The sequence below is a fragment of the Alternaria conjuncta genome, assembly GCF_024043145.1.
Source record: "Alternaria conjuncta strain BMP 0040 chromosome Unknown scaffold_8, whole genome shotgun sequence".
NCBI lineage: Eukaryota > Fungi > Ascomycota > Dothideomycetes > Pleosporales > Pleosporaceae > Alternaria > Alternaria conjuncta.
In genome coordinates this window covers 408,053-425,865 of record NW_026250097.1, presented here as the reverse complement: position 1 = coordinate 425,865, position 17,813 = coordinate 408,053, and the positions used below count along the sequence as shown (strand labels likewise).

At 52.4% G+C, this 17,813-nt stretch overlaps 8 protein-coding genes across 8 annotated transcripts; 4 read left to right on the top strand and 4 right to left on the bottom strand.

Annotated features, from left to right (window-relative positions):
- Nucleotides 1-52: 52 nt before the first annotated feature.
- Nucleotides 53-1,181, top strand: J4E85_005935 (uncharacterized protein; the record flags this gene model as incomplete). Its single annotated transcript, XM_051470176.1, has 3 exons — nt 53-156; nt 218-768; nt 820-1,181. The coding sequence occupies 3 exons, from the start codon at nt 53-55 to the stop codon at nt 1,179-1,181; spliced, it is 1,017 nt and encodes a 338-aa protein (XP_051325664.1).
- Nucleotides 1,182-2,307: 1,126 nt separating this feature from the next.
- Nucleotides 2,308-3,243, bottom strand: J4E85_005934 (uncharacterized protein; the record flags this gene model as incomplete). Its single annotated transcript, XM_051470175.1, has 1 exon — nt 2,308-3,243. The coding sequence occupies one exon, from the start codon at nt 3,241-3,243 to the stop codon at nt 2,308-2,310; it is 936 nt and encodes a 311-aa protein (XP_051325663.1).
- A 1,332-nt stretch (nt 3,244-4,575) lies between these two features.
- Nucleotides 4,576-5,685, top strand: J4E85_005933 (uncharacterized protein; the record flags this gene model as incomplete). Its single annotated transcript, XM_051470174.1, has 1 exon — nt 4,576-5,685. One exon carries the CDS (start codon nt 4,576-4,578, stop codon nt 5,683-5,685), a length of 1,110 nt encoding a protein of 369 aa, XP_051325662.1.
- Nucleotides 5,686-6,381: 696 nt separating this feature from the next.
- J4E85_005932 (uncharacterized protein) lies at nt 6,382-8,217 on the bottom strand (the record flags this gene model as incomplete). The annotated part of the gene is made up of 4 exons (XM_051470173.1): nt 6,382-6,657; nt 6,711-7,892; nt 7,942-8,011; nt 8,060-8,217. The coding sequence occupies 4 exons, from the start codon at nt 8,215-8,217 to the stop codon at nt 6,382-6,384; spliced, it is 1,686 nt and encodes a 561-aa protein (XP_051325661.1).
- Nucleotides 8,218-9,497: 1,280 nt separating this feature from the next.
- On the bottom strand, nt 9,498-10,336 carry J4E85_005931 (uncharacterized protein; the record flags this gene model as incomplete). The annotated part of the gene is made up of 2 exons (XM_051470172.1): nt 9,498-10,163; nt 10,217-10,336. 2 exons carry the CDS (start codon nt 10,334-10,336, stop codon nt 9,498-9,500), a joined length of 786 nt encoding a protein of 261 aa, XP_051325660.1.
- Nucleotides 10,337-11,013: 677 nt separating this feature from the next.
- On the bottom strand, nt 11,014-11,232 carry J4E85_005930 (uncharacterized protein; the record flags this gene model as incomplete). The annotated part of the gene is made up of 1 exon (XM_051470171.1): nt 11,014-11,232. The coding sequence occupies one exon, from the start codon at nt 11,230-11,232 to the stop codon at nt 11,014-11,016; it is 219 nt and encodes a 72-aa protein (XP_051325659.1).
- Nucleotides 11,233-12,373: 1,141 nt separating this feature from the next.
- Nucleotides 12,374-13,325, top strand: EMG1 (18S rRNA pseudouridine methyltransferase; the record flags this gene model as incomplete). The annotated part of the gene is made up of 3 exons (XM_051470170.1): nt 12,374-12,464; nt 12,532-12,797; nt 12,849-13,325. 3 exons carry the CDS (start codon nt 12,374-12,376, stop codon nt 13,323-13,325), a joined length of 834 nt encoding a protein of 277 aa, XP_051325658.1.
- A 1,427-nt stretch (nt 13,326-14,752) lies between these two features.
- J4E85_005928 (uncharacterized protein) lies at nt 14,753-17,058 on the top strand (the record flags this gene model as incomplete). The annotated part of the gene is made up of 2 exons (XM_051470169.1): nt 14,753-14,919; nt 14,970-17,058. 2 exons carry the CDS (start codon nt 14,753-14,755, stop codon nt 17,056-17,058), a joined length of 2,256 nt encoding a protein of 751 aa, XP_051325657.1.
- Between the last annotated feature and the right edge of the window lie 755 nt (nt 17,059-17,813).

The window sequence follows — 17,813 nt, the reverse complement described above, 5'->3', positions numbered from 1 at the left end:
TCCGCAGTCGCAACACTTCGCCAAGCCTTAGCAACTGTGCTCGACTACCACTATGGCCGGCCAGTCAAAGGTAGAAACTCTTCCACCATGGGGTAATGCTGTCGCAGGCGCCGCTGGTGCCGTCATCGCAAACACCCTTGTCTACCCCCTAGATTTGTACGTCGCAAATTCCCCGAGCCTTTCTGGGCAGAACGCAAAGATACTAACACAACCTCAGGATCAAGACGCGACTACAGGTCCAGGTTAAGCGCTCGCCTACGTCCAACGACCCCAATCCCGCCGACCACGAACACTACGATGGCGCCATCGACGCGTTGCAGAAGGTCTTTGCGCAGGAGGGTCTTTCTGGACTATACGCCGGCATAGGAGGCTCTCTGCTCGGCGTAGCATCGACCAACTTCGCTTATTTCTACTGGTATACCGTTGTACGCAGCCTCTACATGGCGAACCGCACGCTTCAAACGTCACCGAGCACGCCGGTCGAACTCTCCCTTGGAGCGCTCGCGGGAGCGCTCGCCCAGCTTTTCACAATCCCGGTCGCAGTCGTAACGACGAGGCAACAGACCATGAGCAAGGCGGAGCGCAAGGGCATGATCGCTACGGCTATGGACGTGGTCAACGGTGATGACGGCTGGACAGGGCTTTGGCGAGGACTCAGGGCGAGTCTGGTGCTCGTCATCAACCCATCAATCACATACGGAGCGTACCAGCGATTACGGGAAGTCATGTACCCAGGAAAGAAGACGCTGAAGCCCCTCGAGGCGTTCCGTAAGCCATGGCCATTACCATAACTCAAGGAAAGCTACTAACATCTGTCAGTCATCGGAGCCATGTCCAAGACGCTTGCCACAATCGCAACCCAGCCGCTCATCGTCGCGAAAGTCGGTCTTCAATCGAAACCTCCACCAGCCAGGAACGGAAAGCCTTTCAAGTCCTTCACCGAAGTCATGCAATACATCATACAACACGAAGGCCCGGCGGCGCTATTTAAGGGCATCGGGCCCCAGATCCTCAAGGGCCTGCTCGTCCAGGGTTTCCTCATGATGACCAAGGAGCGCATCGAGCTTTCCTTCATCTTGCTATTCCGATACTTCCGCCAAGTACGCGCCGAGAAGCTCCAGAAGCTGGCGAATATTGCGGCAGAAAAGGCCGGTAAGGCAGCACCGATACTGGCCAAGTAGGCCTTGGCTTGCTGGCATATCCTTACCTTCATCTCAAGTGTATATATTCGACTTTATACTTGGTTACGGAGGCGGATTGGCCGAGCGTTGTGTTGATTTCAATATGGCGTTTGGCATTGATTGTTACCGCGGTTATACACATAGTCTGTCTTGTAAGCATTCTTGAATTTCTACCATTGTGTACACTGTGCTGGTGATGTGTCATGACCATCGTTGCGGCCACGCTAGCGGAGGCGCCGTGCGGAGGCTGTGAAGAGATCCGAGCAACAATGTCCATTCACGCAAAGAAAACCTTAACTAGAACGCCACGCTAATTCTCCGCTACTGTGCCACTATATCACACCGGTCTTCGTTTTAGCGCTTCTTACTTCTCAGGTCCATCAACAATTAGGAACACTGCCCAGGTGATCACGCACATTTGACTCACAACTCATTGATATCGCTGTAGCTCCAATACTTTACTCCTACCACCTCTTGCAAATCCACAGCATCCGTGAATACAGATGTGCTATCTCCGACCTACAAAGTACGCATGCGGCCATATTTCTCCTATCCACAAACCAGGCCGCCAACGCCCAACTGCCAAAGAGGATGCTAATCAATCAGACCCATACGCTGAGGTAAGATCTGAGGTATACGAAATGCATACAAGACATACACTGACTTCGAAATAGTGGCCAACACATGAGGACACTACGTTGAATGGGTGCCAGGATTCTAATCGTAGAGGTGCGCGATGCCCGGACCTTTTAGAGAACCTGGAGGTGGTATATCAAGACGAAGAGGGCGGCGAGTGTGATGAGTGTAAGGCGAAGAAAAAGTGCACAGTATTGTAGGGGGAGATGGAGTGAGACGACTGTGGGTACGCAAAAAAGCTAACAATCACCTTGATAGGAGAGTAGGGTAGCCACGAGCATTGCAGTGTCATATAATCTATAAATATCCTTGTGCGAGTTGACAAGTATCTTCCGATCGACTACTAAGTAATGAAAAATGCACGTACAGTATGCCGATGAAAGCGATGGTACGTGAGCTAGTATAAATCATACATCCTAGAGCCTCCTTCCCACAGACCCAGTTGAAGAGCCTCATCCTTGATAGTGTAATACCTATCTCGCTCTTTACGCTAATCTATGTTAGACTTCTTTCGACTGTACAGAAGGACTTCACTCACCCAGTACTCCATGGACTCACTACTCTCGCTCCAATTACTCTGGTGATCCCAGGCTTCGCTGCAAAAGTTGGTTGGTCGAGGAAACTTAAACAGCTTGGGGAACCCTTCTTTATCGTGTTCTCGTATTTCCAGCTCGTCGGATTGATGCCAGGATTTGTAGCCATCCCGTGGAGAGTAGACCGACTCAAGACTTCCTTTGCTTCCACGCGTTGGGTACCATGACCTGACACAGCCAGTGCGTACTAAACACAATGTTTCGAGCACAGGGCAATGTTCGAAGAACTTCATAGCGACGGAGCTTTGATCTTCATCAAGTTCATGTTCCCACATCATTTCCCCATAGATACTACCGTACCCTGACCCGTCATCAGAATATTCGCCCTCGAGATCTTCGTCGGTGACCTCTTGTATGGCAGTAATCGCGATTTTGGTCAGCTCTGGGAACAAGCCAAACACTTCAGCGAAGGTCTGTGTTCGAGTCAATATTGAAAGCGCTCTAAGAGAGACAGCACCTCTCGCGGTCGTACTTACACTCAGTTTTTCCTGGCCAAGAGTGCCTCGCAAGGCTAGACTCTGAATCTCTGGCAAAAACTGCAGCAAGCGTTTTATATCTTTCTTGCGCCACGTGTCGCGGCAGATCTCGAAGTCCGTAAGGTGCTTCAACGCCCCTGCGGCATGCATTATATTATCTTGGTCGAGGTTGTACTCCAGAGCTAGTATTTCGACATTTGGACAAGCCTCCACGAGGAATGACCAACTGCCACGTGACAGTATGCGCAGACGTACAATGCTAGAGAGAGTGATTTGATGGCGTTGGAACGTGGCTCTAAGACCGGATGTGTCGACGTCCTTTCGATGAGTGACAGAGAGCTCAGCGAGGGACTCCATCTTGGGAAGAGTTTTGGCAAGGCGAGTCCTGCAGAATGTCTTGTTGCCTGGCGATGTCGCGACGATGTCACAGGTCCTGTGTGCATGGTATTAGTATACTCACCGGAAGATGAATGATATCCGTAGGACCCCAATGCGCACGTACTTGATGGCCGAGAGAACCACGGGAAGTGATGGAATCAGCGGATTGCCTTCTATATCTCTCAACCGACGATTGAGGTCTCCCATAGAAGAAGCATCGCGGGAAACGTGTGTGAACAGTTTGGGGATCGCGATTGCCCGCATCCTTTTGCTTACGAGTGACAAGCAGAATAGGGAACTCCCTTCCATGCGATAGTCGAATCTCGTCTTTTGCAACCCATATCCTTCACTCCAGTACTTGACATCAGATGTTTGCGACTCCCACATGAAGTCAATGACGATGGCAAGGACATCATTATTTAGACCCTCGAGAGTCAATAGTTGAAATGGAGTTGCCTGAGGATAATGGGTTCCTTGCTCAGGTGCCGCCTTCGATTGCGGTTGAGTTGGCGCGTGAGATGGTATCCATTGTGAGGCCCCCCACTCTGAAAATTGCAGCGCTGGGGTAAGCACAGGTGCCTTTAGAGAACCGTGAGGGTCGAATTTGGCGAGATGTTTCAGCACTCGCTGATACCTTTGCGGATCTGGGTCAGGTAACGTAGATGAGTTAGTCATGATTAGTGTGAGTGATCAAGTTCCACTGAGTGGGTTCGTATGCCTAGAATAACCTCGCATGACCTGCTGCCGTGATCGCTTGCGTTGCGTTGCGAGATGAGGTGAGAGGAAAAGTGCTAAGGGAAGATGAGAAGGAGCTGGTAGACGCGCCTGATTGCTCGCGTCGCTAGCGCGTCATTTTAATCCGCATTCGGCAAGAGGCCCTTCCGCATCCTCCCAAGGTCGCACTTCTGTTACTCTGTGAGGGGAATGCCTAGGTGTAAAAGTTTCGGCATATAAGACGATACAATCTTCCGAAGAGCAAGACAAGTCGGCGCTCACGCGAGTTTGATTCGAACCCCACCACAAGATGGATGTGTGCGCGGGCGCCGACATGATCTCGAGATGCAGCAATCAAGCAGGATACTTTCGCATGTATGCTTACGAGATATAGGTTATAGCTTGCCACTCTCAAGCTTCAGCTGGAATCTGAGCGGGCTTGTACGCAATACACGGTACAATAGTGGAAATGGATTTGATTGACGTCATCGATACAAGGGCATGTCATGCTAAGGTCAGTAACTAAACAGACTCTTTGAACGTACCCATTTCAACAGCACGCTCCCATCCCGATAGCAATCCGTATCTAGCACAATCATGTCCGAGTCATCAAATCAATTACCATGGCATTCCATACCGTCATCCACCGCAACATGCAAAGTTCACCTCATTCAGGCCGGCGGCATCCACATCCCTACAGACATGGTCTTGCTTCCCGGTCCGGACAAGCCGCAAGACCCGAACGACTCTAAAGACGAGAACGGAAAACGCAAGTCGTTCTATGCTCCAGACTACGTGTTCCTCATCGAGCACACAGCCACCGGGAATAAGTACATTTTCGACCTAGGCATGCGAAAAGATCTGGAGAACCTTCCGCCACTTCTCGTCGAAGGCGCTCTACCAAACTTCAAGTGCGAACCGAAGTCTCCCGCAGAGATACTGCAAGAGCACGGATCACCTGATCAACAGCCCGAGAAAGTCAAGGCCGTTATCTTCTCGCACATGCACTTTGATCATGTTGGCGATGGAGCCAAAGCTGGATTTGAAGAGGCGGAGTTGTGGGTTGGGCCGACCTGCTGTACCTACGCGAGACCGGGTTATCCGGTTGATGAGAAGGCTCCTACGCTTAGCGAGACTTTGCCGGTTGATGGTAGCAGAAAGATTGTAGAGAGCTATGTGCCAGATGATATCTTGAGAGAAGCAGGAGATAAGAGGGCAGGTCAGGTCATGGAAGGCATGGTCAAGGGAAAGTATGCCGCTGTTGATCTAAAGAAGCCCGAATGGATGGGTCTCGGTGCATTTGATCGCGCCTACGACGTCTTCGGTGACGGCTCAGCATACATCGTGGATGCGCCAGGACACTCTCCGGGCCATCAAATGATGCTAGTGCGAACGACATCGGGCTCGACCGAGAACGAGAACACGTTTGTACTGCTGGCTGGTGACTGCTACCACCATCTCGACGTTCTCAAAGAGCCCAAACGCACTGCGAGACCACCATATGCGAAGTCAGGCATGCACGCCGACCCAGAACAGGCAGTGAATACAATGCTGCGCACAAGAAGTTTCGCGCGAAAAGACAACGTGTGGGTCATTGGAGCCCATGACACCAGTGTTGGCGAGGGTATCAAGCCCGGAGTGAGGGAGATAGAAGGGTTGGTAGAGATCAACGATTGGTCAGCGAAGGGATGGAAAAAAGGAATGTAGAACACACCGAAGTATCACGATGACCAATTCATCGTAAGCAAACTATAGGGTTCACCCTCCATCGATCGTCGTATTTGCAATCATTCACATGCTCCGACACCAAGCTCTTGGCTCCCGAGACACCAAAAGCTTGACCACCGTCTCCTCTCCCGAATTTGCGTCACACTGTCCGCGGCCCACCCATGGCCACCGCGTCCTGACAAGGACCACCCAACCCCATCGCTCGGTAACAAGCGTAGATCCCGCGGAGTCCGAGCATTGCCGTTACCCGTGGCGAGGAGCGGTTCATCTTGCGATGCGGCACGCAGGGTTTCGGAGTGTTTGAGTGGCTTGGATGCATGAACGACAGTGGCGTGATACTGGTACTTGGGATCAACGGCTGCCTGAAATCTGAGGGAACCAGGCTAATTAGGCTGATCTTGGAATTGGCAAGTCTGGACAGGTAGATCGACATGGGATGTTGCGGATGCTGACATTTGGTATTCGAATTGCATCATTAAGAATTCTATGGGATATCGTAGACGTTGAACATGTGTCTTTAGCCGCTTGCAGCTTTCAAGATTAACCAACAACAACAACCAAAAAGAGGAGCGAATTATATACAACCATGTAATAAGTGACAATTCGCTCAATATAGCAAATGGTATACTTCTCATCTTTTTCTCCGCGTTCCTTATCATAACTCCACGACTGCGTCTAGAAGTTCTCTTTGCCCCACACATAACTGAAGCCGGGCTCAGAATACATGTTGCACTTGACGTGGAGCGTTGAACCAAGACCCTTGGGTCCACAGAAGAAGACACCGGCTTCGGCGGGTGAGTGAATCTTGCGGATGGACTTGAAGATCATGTCCCAGTTAGGGCGACCGAAGTTTGTGGGCGCGCGGAGACCGGTGATGGCGTCTTGCTCTGCATTTGCGTCGTTGATCATGATGTTTGTCGCGTCGTCTGCCTTGATCTTTGCTGTGAGGTACTGTGAAGAAGGTTAGTAGATCGTCAAGAGCCAGTTATAGACATAAAACTTACGGTGTGGATCTCGATGTGATCATCGATATCTTGCGCCTCGATAGCCAGCAGCAACGATCTGAACCATTCGAAAGATCCGAAGTCTCTGCAGATCCAGAAGAAGTAGACCTTCCTCAGTCTCGTACGGGATCCTTGAGGGTAGTTCATGCGGTACCAGATACTCTTAAGAATGGACGCGAAAGGTGTGACACCGATACCGGCACCACAGAGAACGGCGACTTCGAACTTGAATACATCCTCAGAGGCCGAACCGAAAGGACCATCAATGTAGACTCGGGGAAGAATTTGACGCAAGGCGATCTCTTCGCTGGACCCACCCTTCTCACCCTTCTCGCCGGCTGGCTTCTTGTCTGTGTTGCAGCCAAGCGCCTGTCCGAAAGCCTTGGTGAAGTTACCGACCATACGAATGTGCACCGAGATGTAGTCTTCCTCGGGTGCGCTGGTAAGCGTGAAGGGATGGTATTGCCAGATGGAGATCTCAGGGCAGCACAAGAAGATGTACTGTCCAGCACGGGTCTTGGTGTGCTCCTTCTTGATCTGAACTTCGCAAACGTTGCTGGGGTGCTGGATGACCTTGGAGATATACGTCTTGTGTCGTCCTCGTACTTCACGGGCGATTCGCTCGGCCAGGTACGCAAATCCACCATACATCCAGTACTCCCAGAAGACACCGATACCGTCGCAGAAGGGCGCAAAGTCGGGCTGAATCATGCAGAAGGCTCCGTGAATGGACCAGAAGATGAAGAAGACGATGAACAGATGGTGCATGTACCAGAAACGTTCGAAGTTGGCGCGACGAGCCTTCTCCGCAGCCGTGACAGCGATCGCCATGAGCGCAGTCAGCATAACGTAACCACTCCATCCAGGTCCAGTTGCAAGGTTGGCAAGGATAAAGCCCATGAATCCCAGGTTATTGGAAGCCGAAAACTTGGCAAGGTTGTTCCAATGGGCGATAGTGTGGACCCACGAGAAGAAGACGATAGACCAGGCGACCAGCTTGTGGAAGGTGATGTTCTTGTCGAAAGGAATAACGTCGTTCAACGGCGTACGACGAGCCATGGAGATTAAGTTCCTGCATACCGGGAAAAGGATGAAGGCAACGTCGACGTGCAATACGAGAGCGGCTGAACGAGCAATGGGGAAGGTCAGACCAAAGGTTTGTCTTGAACCAATGGAGTTGTCCTAGGACGTGTGAGCGGTATTCGTCGTGATCTGAGCTATCCAATCATACCTTTAGCCCGTAGTTCATCATACCAAAGACGAAGACCATGACGTGCAATATTGCAAATGTAAAAACAAAACTATATACGTTAGTTGAGGCTCTTCACATGCGGTGTAGTGTAACGTACAATCTTCGGTAACCCTCATTGACCATCCACACATCGAATTTCTCTTTCCGGGTCAACTCTCGCGCCTTTTGGTCCGACATCTCTCCGGACATGAGCATGCGCGTCAGCGGCGGCCATCGTGACCGCTCACGACCTGTGAGACTGGTGGTGTACGACATAGTTGACAGAAGAAGCGAACGTAGCAGCGATTGAGTGCGTGTTGTGGATGCCGATGATCTTCAGACCTGCTGAATGTGGCCGAAGTAGCAATGAGTTCAAAGAGTGTCTAAGTAATCTGTACAAAGGTTAGATCAAAGCCACCAGGGACGACGACTCCATGGTACAGGAAGCCACGTGAAAGAATGGATTGACTTACTAAAAGTGCCCGCACAAAAGAAGAGAAAAGGTACAGGAAGAGGCGTTCAGTCACCCGGCTAAAGAGGCACCGGCATGAAATCGGTCGAGTCTTGGGGTGAGTAGGGGAAACAAAAGCCTATAAGCAACGTTGCAAGGCGGCGAACAGAGAGAAAAGCGGCTACGACGGGGGGCAGGACAAGTCAGGTCCGCTCTGCCATTAGCGAAGTGGATCAAGGGTATCAGTTCGTCGGATGGCTTGGAAGATGAGCAATCCAGGGCCCAAAGAGCGAAACGGTAGCAGAAGTCGAACCATCTTCCATGGCTTTGCACTGCGAGCTGCGACACAGCAAGCTCCGCCGTCTACCAGCGCGTATCGCAACGGGATCATGACCAATTAGGGACGCGAAATGGCGTGGCTAGGGCTAGACGCATGCCAAGATGAAGTCCTGAAACATGAATGGCCATGCGCTTTAGTCTTCGGCATGCGAAATGGCAGAGCGAGGCGTTTGAGAGGTGTTTGGGACGTGGGAGGCTAAAACCTAGTGCGTTAGAATGGGGCGCCTCCCTGGGCACCTCGCCCCTGCCTAGGTAGTCGGTGGGTTGAGCCTCAACTGCCGATGGTGGCCTTGACTCCATCGCCATGCTCCGACTTTCGACCGCCTTGCCATGTGGACCTGGTTACAAGCTTCGATGGTACACGATGCTCTCGCGGCATGGCTGAAAGTGACAGCTGTAAGGGGCGGATGCGCTTGGTGTTCGCACGCCTTGGCTGAAGCTTGGGATGGGTTCCACGACCGGTCACGTCCAGTCTCATGATTGCAATTTATTCGACTGCTCCCATATGACGATCGCTCTGCATACACGCACAGTTCTTCACATGTCGACGATCCAAAGGCTGTGGCGTCATCGACTTCTGATCGGAAATCGTACTCGGTCGGTGGTATTCTGCATAGCTGCATGTTTGAACGGTGCGTAGCTGCTAAATCCGATCTATTCCCGTCCAAACATCTCCGGTCTTGGAACCAAAACACCGTGGCCGAGCTCCACCTGACGCTTCCATATCAAACAAGAAGCTTTGGTGCTAAAACAATGACAGAATCCACTACAGCTTCAGGAAACCACCAGATGCGGATATCGCCTGACCCGAAACCCATTTCGCGTCGTCGCCACAAAGCCAGGCCACGATTCTCGCGATGTCGTCCACAGTCCCTACCCTGTTCTCAACAGCAGTTTGCTTCAACTGGGCCTCTACGATGTCCTTTGGCACATCGTCCAGCATCTCTGATTCGGTGGGGCCAGGTGCAACCGCGTTGACGGTGTGTCCTGCAGCGCCTAGCTCTTGTGCCAGACTCCGAGTTACGCCTTCTATCGCTGCCTTGGATGCGGTGTAGAGAGTTAGGTTCGCGAAACCTAGTCGGGCGCCTATGGACGACATGTTTATGATGCGGCCTGGTGCTCGTAGATGTGGAACAACTGCTTTGGTCAGCAGAAGAGGCGCGCGAACGTTGACGTCGAATATGGCGGCGTAGTCTTCTGCTGTTGTCTCCGTGATGGATCTGTTCATCAAAACACCAGCGTTGTTGATCAAGATGTCGATCTTGTCACCGAACGCCTCCCTGGTCGCTGACACAATCTTTTCAAGCGCATCGAGTTGTCTAAGGTCCGCCTGAACAATTCTCGATGCGCTACCATTGCCAAGTGATTCGATCTTCGATGCAACCTCTTCCGCTAGCTCTCCACTCTTTGGCGATGTGTAGACGAGAGTGACCTACTCCACATATGAGTGTCTTGATTGACTTGGTTCGAAGTCGTTGGACTGACCTTTGCTCCCCTTCGCGCCAGCTCTAACGCCAAGCCAGCCCCAATCCCTCGCGAAGCGCCTGTGACGATGGCGACTTTACCCTGTAGAGGAAACGTTGTTGGGTTCGATGGAGCAGACATGATGGCAACTTCTCAAGACGTGGTCTGTAGAGGAAGCTGGAGTGTGAGCTTTCCATCAGATCTTATAGCACACCGATGCACCCACATATCTAGTGACATAAGAAATGATGAGTCGATAAATTTGATGTGGCGAACTGTACTCTAAATTGCTACGTTATCGTAAACAGAGTGGATAAGACCATACGTCATCGGTTCGTTACTACCGATAAATCTCACGAGTGCCGATAAGCTTCGGAGGAGACTGTGCAGCCTGTAGCAAGCATTTGTGAAGACTTTGTAGCAGATGTTACATGGTTATCGCGGAAGCAAAATGATCTTTGGCGTACGATGAAAGAGGTCATGTGAAGGGTATGAATTATGTATTGAATATGAAAGTACAGCAAGTCGTTAGCTCCGCGACGAGAGCATCATGTACTTGTAGGTAATCTGTCTCCAGCCTATGCAACGAGGGGTATAGTTTGATACGCGCTCCAATGCTCCAGCAAGATTCGGGTCCAGGTGTCCTGTCGAAGAGAGGTTGGTGTAGGCCGAGGATGTTGATTTAGGCTCGACGGAGATTCGACTTGTCGATACAGTATGGGCGTAGTCATCATCCCAACAGCTGTAGAGTTTTACATGGCCATTTCCCGCCCGTTTTACGTCGAGCCCAGCATCCTTCTTCCGCTCTCTTTCCAAGATCACCGCTTGATGAAGCCAAGCAACGGGCCCTTCTTTGCATTCGGATCCTTCTTTTTCGGGTACATCTTAGATGTGACGAAGTGGACGTACCATATCAGGGTACCGAAGACTGATAGGCCGAAGATGACGAGGAAGAGGGTGATGACTGGCCGGCCGTCGTTTTGTACCGAGCGCAGGGCCGCAGGGGTGAGGATTGGTGCAAGCCATTCGAAAGCCATGGTGTATTTGTTGGTTGCGTCCGTTGAACTTTGGGAAGTCCCTGGGATAGTATTCGTTCTGTCGGGGTGAGGACGAGCTTGCTATGACGATCAAGGTTCAGACAGCCGGCTGCCACTAAAACGAATGTATAAAGATATCGCCAGCGATGATGAAGAATCGAAGTAAGGAAAGGAAACGCGATGTTCAATGGCAGCTACAGAAATGCGCAAAATGCGGCACTTAGCGTTCATGTATCTCCACCGCAGAGCCGCTCAAGCGGCAGCGCGACGGCCAAACCAGACTCGTTTCGCGCATGACCTGACCTCTTAGTATCCTTGGCAGATCGCATGATGTTTACAGAAAAGGCCATACACACGGCGTGTAGAGCCATGTTGGACGTAAGGCGACTGTATGATATGGTGATTGTTTCAAATGCAAGGCGGGCCAAGAGACCATGGTGAGACGCTTTCGTTGCAGAGGTTCCGGCGCCCGGCCTAGGAGCTCGCTCGGGCATGGAGCCCTGCAGGGCGTTTTGATGTAAGTTGCAGCTGGTGCCGGGTTGGGTGCGCATCCTCGGATACTCCTGCGTTCTCGGTCCTCGCTCTACTGGCTGTACACCGCATTCCCCCGAATGTCCCGAAGCATAGGTACCCAGGTATCCACCCACGACAGAAGTGACGGCGAGTCAAGCAGGGTGGCCACAATGGCCGACCACGTCGCAACTGCCGGACGACTCAGTAAGCTGACTGCTGCGTGCTACCAACACCGCGCCATGATATCTTGTTGTTGTACTGCGCGCAGTGCTGCGATGGCTCGTTGGTGGTGAGGACCAACTCATCTGATTGCTGGTGGTCTCACGTAATCATGCCGCCCGCTCGGCTGTGATTGGACGCAGGAAAAACGCTCTTTTCACCGACAGTTCGCACAAATAGGCCGCATGGTTCCCAGCCATCCCTCGAGCTTACTGCATATCCACCCTTTTTCACCTGACCAAAATACTCATTGAAGTTGTTTTGTAAGTGCATTCGCTGCTGACCTTAGGTACCTGGAGAAGCGACATCTCATTCTCACTTTCCACGCCCAGAACCAATCTCGTTGCGCCAAAGGTCACACAGACATACACAAGCTCATTCCGCAGTGTTTGCGTATTCTCTCGTCACAATGGCTCCCCTCCTTAAACCCGAAGACTCCAACTCGCCCACCGAACGACCTGTCTCCCGAGACTCCGCCGAGCGGGGCAAGAAGCGCGCAAGTATGTCCGGTTGCTGCTTCCTCGATATTAACCACGGACAACGCTGACGCTACGCTACTGCGCACAGGAACACAGTCAATGCCTCCGCCAGAGCTGCCCAAGCTAGTGGCCGAGCAGCATGCCCCCATCCCGACCAACGACAAAGACACACAGCGCCTGATCGTCGTTCTGTGCAATGCGACGCTGGAGACGTACAAGGCGTCGCATGGCACTGGCCGCGGCCCCGGTGCGCGCGAGGACAAGTACAACCTGCTCAACAGTGACGACCACATTGGCGTAATGCGCAAGATGGGGCGCGACATAAGCGAAGCCAGGCCCGACATCACCCACCAAGTGCGTACAAGAGGAGGTTAGCCAGGTCCCTCAGCTAACGTGGCGCCACAGTGTCTGCTCACATTACTCGACTCGCCAATCAACAAGGCGGGCAAGCTCCAAATCTACATCCACACCTCCAAGAACGTGCTCATCAGGGTCAGCCCTACAGTGCGCATTCCCCGTACCTTCAAGCGCTTCGCCGGACTCATGGTCCAACTCCTGCACCGACACCAGATCCGGTCGACGTCGTCGCAAGAAAAGCTCATCGAGGTCATCAAGAACCCCATCACCGATCACCTCCCTCCCAACTGCCGCAAGGTCACGCTCAGCTTCGACTCCGAGGTCGTACGTGTCAGCGATTACATTGGCGATCTCAACAAGGGCGAGAGTATCGCAGTCTTCGTAGGTGCTATGGCCAAGGGCAACGACGACTTTGCCGATCACATCAAGGACGACAGCATCGCGATTAGCCAGTTTAACCTCAGTGCCAGCGTTGCATGCAGTAAGTTCTGCCATGCTGCCGAAGACGTTTGGAACATCTTCTAGTTCAGCCGACGATCAAGCGCTGGACCTATCTATATTGGACACGCCAACTAGCCCACAAGCAACAACTGACTCACCGCGGACGAGTCGGATCACGGACCGCACAAACGGAAGATAACGGGAACTTTTAGGCTGCAGGACACGCTCATGGCTTAGATCGCAACATCAACAGCCTGAGCGTTACTGCATCTGATTTTGGGCGTCTGCTTGAGGTTTTTTTACAACAAAACAACTACTCTGGCTCAACGCACAACAATCAATCTTCTTTTGAAGATAGCGGGGCAGCTCAACCTACCCCGCACCTGTTTTTCTTTCACCTTGTTCCATCGACACAGCCGCTAGTCTGTATGCGCGCTGTGTTTGGTGTCGTACCACTGGGTCTTGTCATGGCCTGTCATTCGACCTTGAAACGTGGTTGTCAGTAGTTAGCTTGTAGGATATCGCGGCTCTCCATCCACTCTAGGATTCACGAGTAGGAGGATCTTCAGTGTCAGGAATGACATGTCCGGCGAATGAAAAAGTATACTTCACGTCATCTTCGCAGTACGATCCCTTGAACCCCTCTTTCAGGCATACACCTTGTAATTCTCTCGCTCTATACCTTACAAGGTTAGAATGCATTCTGGGGGCTCATCGCATTTTGCGCGTGTGGCGGGAGGGAAACGGGTAGAACATCTATCCATGGAGCCGCATCGCCGATCTCCCATGATGATCTCGCGTAAACATAGAAAAAGCAACAGCATGGCAAGTCCTACCGACATTTGGGACAACTCCAAGAATCTCCGACGATGCCTGCAATCGTAGCCTCACTACAGCGTCATCTTGGTCCTTGGTTCTTGTGAGAACGATGCCCCATCATCGACGTCACACCATGTCCAATCGAGCGTTGCGACGACAAGTGGCGCGTCCAGACCGCAAATACTCTGTTGCACGCGACAAGCGACCGAAATGCTACGATTCCGTATCCAATGTAGCGTAGTGGGCAATGTGAGGCGTGCGACGACTTAAACCTCTCGCGGCTCCGGGCCGGCGCTCACAACCAATGTCACACACCGACACCTCGCTTACATTAACAAATTTGTTAGCTGCAGACGCAGGACATGTGGCAGCATCACAACATGTTGACAGCGACCTCCTTGATAGCTAACTGCAGCGGTGGGGCGTGCTAGTAGGGTCTGTCCCGCAACGGTATGGAACGCCCTGCTACTCGGTTCACGATGCATCGAGACGCTGCACCTGGACGGGGTTATGATATAAACCTCGAGGTCGTACCGATACTTCCCCCCTTACTCACACCATACATCTCCAACCGCTCCAACTCGATCACACCTCACTGTGTGCATATATCCGCCTCGTTCCCTTCTCAATTCTTCGTTTGGCGATTGTTCTAGCCGCGTCCTGTCGTTCTTGTTCTTCACCGCTGTTCAGCAATGCCCGTCTCCCACATCGGCCTCACGGTATCGCATCTTCCAACTTCGACATCGTTCTTTCTTTCAGCTCTGCAGCCACTGGGCTACCGCTACATCGGCCAATATGGCAACCAAATCGGCCTTGGAATAAATGATTCCGATTTCTTTCTCTGCCAAGAAACGCCTGGGTCAGTACCACAAGGGATCACCAGGCACACCGCAACTGACAGCTGAGTAGCGTAAAAGCCGGCGCTGCACACATTGCATTCACCGCACCTAGCACGACCGCAGTCCGGAATTTCTATACCGCTGCATTGACCGCCGGTGGTCGTCCTAACGGGGCCCCGGGTGCTCGTTGCGCAGAGGATGGCCACTTCAACGCCGCAGTAATCGACTTTGACGGCAACAGCATCGAGGTTGTCTACCGAAATGGACCTGATATGAGACATGACGGGACCATCATCACGCACAGCAGGGTCATTACATGGCAGAGGACCGTTTCGCAGAGCTTCCGTGAGAGCCCGAGTATCTTCAGCGCTCACACGTGTGCTTCGAGAACTGGCGCAATTCCAGTCGCACCGACAGCCGAATCAGCTGCTCCGAAGGCACCAAGCCCTGTACCCAGAAGCGCCTCTGCGCCCACAGTCGCTCCTGTTCCCGAAGCGACGACAAAATCAGATGCCGGCAGTGGGGCGGCCACGCACATTCTCGGAACATTACTTGGAGCTGCTGCAGGTGCAGCCGTCACATATGCATTCATGCGGAGCGAGCGAGATAGTGCGAAGAAAGAGGCGGACTTCAGCGCCTTCATGGACGCCAAAAACGCGGTCAACACTGCGGCTGGCTTCTTCGCTCAGGCCTCATCCCAACCCCCGACACCCCAGCAAGCCCCACAACCCGCGCAGCCACCTGTCCAGGCCATTGCACCGCCTACACCTGAGCCAGTACACCGCATTGAAGACGACGCGCGATCTTCCTATTCGCGAGCTTCTCAGATCCCTAGGAATTCCGTGCCGCGACAAATCGAGGCTGCGCCAGCCGACTACTACTCACCGTCTCAATTCGAGCGTCCTCGCTCAAGGGCTGCGGAGCCTCTCGCCATCGAATATGCTCCTGCATACTCTGTTGCCCCGTCGCAGACTCCATCGAGGCTCACACCTGCTCACCGCTCAAATACTAGCCCTGAGTTGTTGATGATCGAGAGGGCTAGGAGCACCGTCTCGACAGCCAAGCCCGAAAGTGTCGCAATGACTGCAAAGCCACCGCGACCATCGTCCAAGCCTCAAAGTGTCGTCTCAAAGGCGCAAAGTGTAGCTCACAGTGCTGCGCCTAGCTCCTTCATCTCATCGTTCGTAGCAGACCGCGAAGATGAGAAGAGTAGTTCGGGTAGGTCCAAGGCCAGGTCCTCTCATACCTCATCTTCAAAACATTCCTCGCACAAGGAACACGGTAGTAGTGGCAGCAGCCGAAAGGAGCGTGGCTCATCGCCTTCTCCACCAGCCCCTGCATCCAAGGCTCCGTCTGCAGCCCCCACTAAGGCTGCATCCAAGGCGGCGTCGATCGTCAGTAGCATCTTTAGCCGCGACAAAAAGAAGCACGACGATGATGACGACTTCATCGATGACCTCGACATTGAAGAGCTAAGTGAGGATGATCTTGACACTGTTGTTCCCAGCGACAGCATCTCCCAGATCGGCGACGCACCACGACGCAAACACCGTTCCCACCGGAGCGACAAGTCTAAGAAGGATGATGACGCTGAAACCTCCGTGAGTCACCGCAGGAAGAAGCACAGCGACGAGAAAGAGTCTTCCCGTAGCAAGAAGCATGACGATGAGAAAGAGTCTTCCCGAAGCAAGAAGCACGATGACGACAAAGAGTCTTCCCGCAGTAAGAAGCACGATGATGACAACGAGTCTATCATGAGCAAGTCATCAAAACGCTCTCACCGTTCGCACCGTTCCCGCAAGACGTCTGCCGATTCCGCCGACGACGAGGACTCCTCGCGCCCTCACCGTTCATCCCGCTCTTCCAAGTCCAAGCCTTCCATCATCTCGGAGCCAAGTGAGGTATCTACTGTCCGCCCCGTTAAGCCCTCCAAGTCATCAAGAAAGGATAGCCTGACCCAAGGCCAGTACGACAACCTCTTCGACGAAGTCCAGTATGGTACTGGCGCTGTACACGCCTCCAGAGGCGGCCCCACACCCAGCATGGTCAGTGCTGCACGCAAGAACCCTATTCGCAGCATGATCAACCACAACCATGCCACCAAGATGAGAAACTTTGAGGGTAGTCAGGCTGGTCGTGCAAGGGACAGTGATGACTAATTTGTCTTTCTTATTCCTCTCTCTGGGGTACTGTACCCCTGCATCGCATCGCGTTGCTTGATTGCTTTTGCTCCTTATGCTTTTGCATCCGCGTAATGTTCTCTCACGTTATTGCGTCATTGTTATTCCTGTCTATCGTTTGCTCCTTTTTAGCGGTCTGGCATTTTTACGGCGCGGCATTGGTATGGCGTCATGTTTTGCTTTGTACGACTATCATAGATTAGAATTAAACGAAACGCAATGAATACAAACGGTATATGGGCGGATTGGGGAAAAAATCTTCGTCAGACCAGATGCTTGTGATAGTGTGTGATGTTTCCTTGATGCACTTTACATCGACTTTCTGCACATCCTTGACATGATGTTTTCCTCCGATATATGAGCGAATACATAAAGTTCGATTGACACCACAGCAGTCCGCACTATGTCCGACGTTGGGATGCTCCGACCCGATCCACTCTGCACTCTTATACGCTCTATCATGCCCCAAGCATCTATACCTCGTCTTCAGTGCTTGGCTGCTGCCCATTGCAAAGATGCGTATCGCCTCCCTCGTTCTCATCCTCATCCTCGTCACTCGGCTGCCACCCTGGGCAAAGATGCGTATTGCATCCCTCTTCCTTGTGTATGTCGTGAAACTCTGCGTTAATGCAGGTCCCGCCCCTCTCGCTCGGATCACAAGCCGCATCTGGATGGACTATGAGGCTATGGTGCCCACATGCGTAAGTGGTGATGAAGAACTTGCACATGTTGCT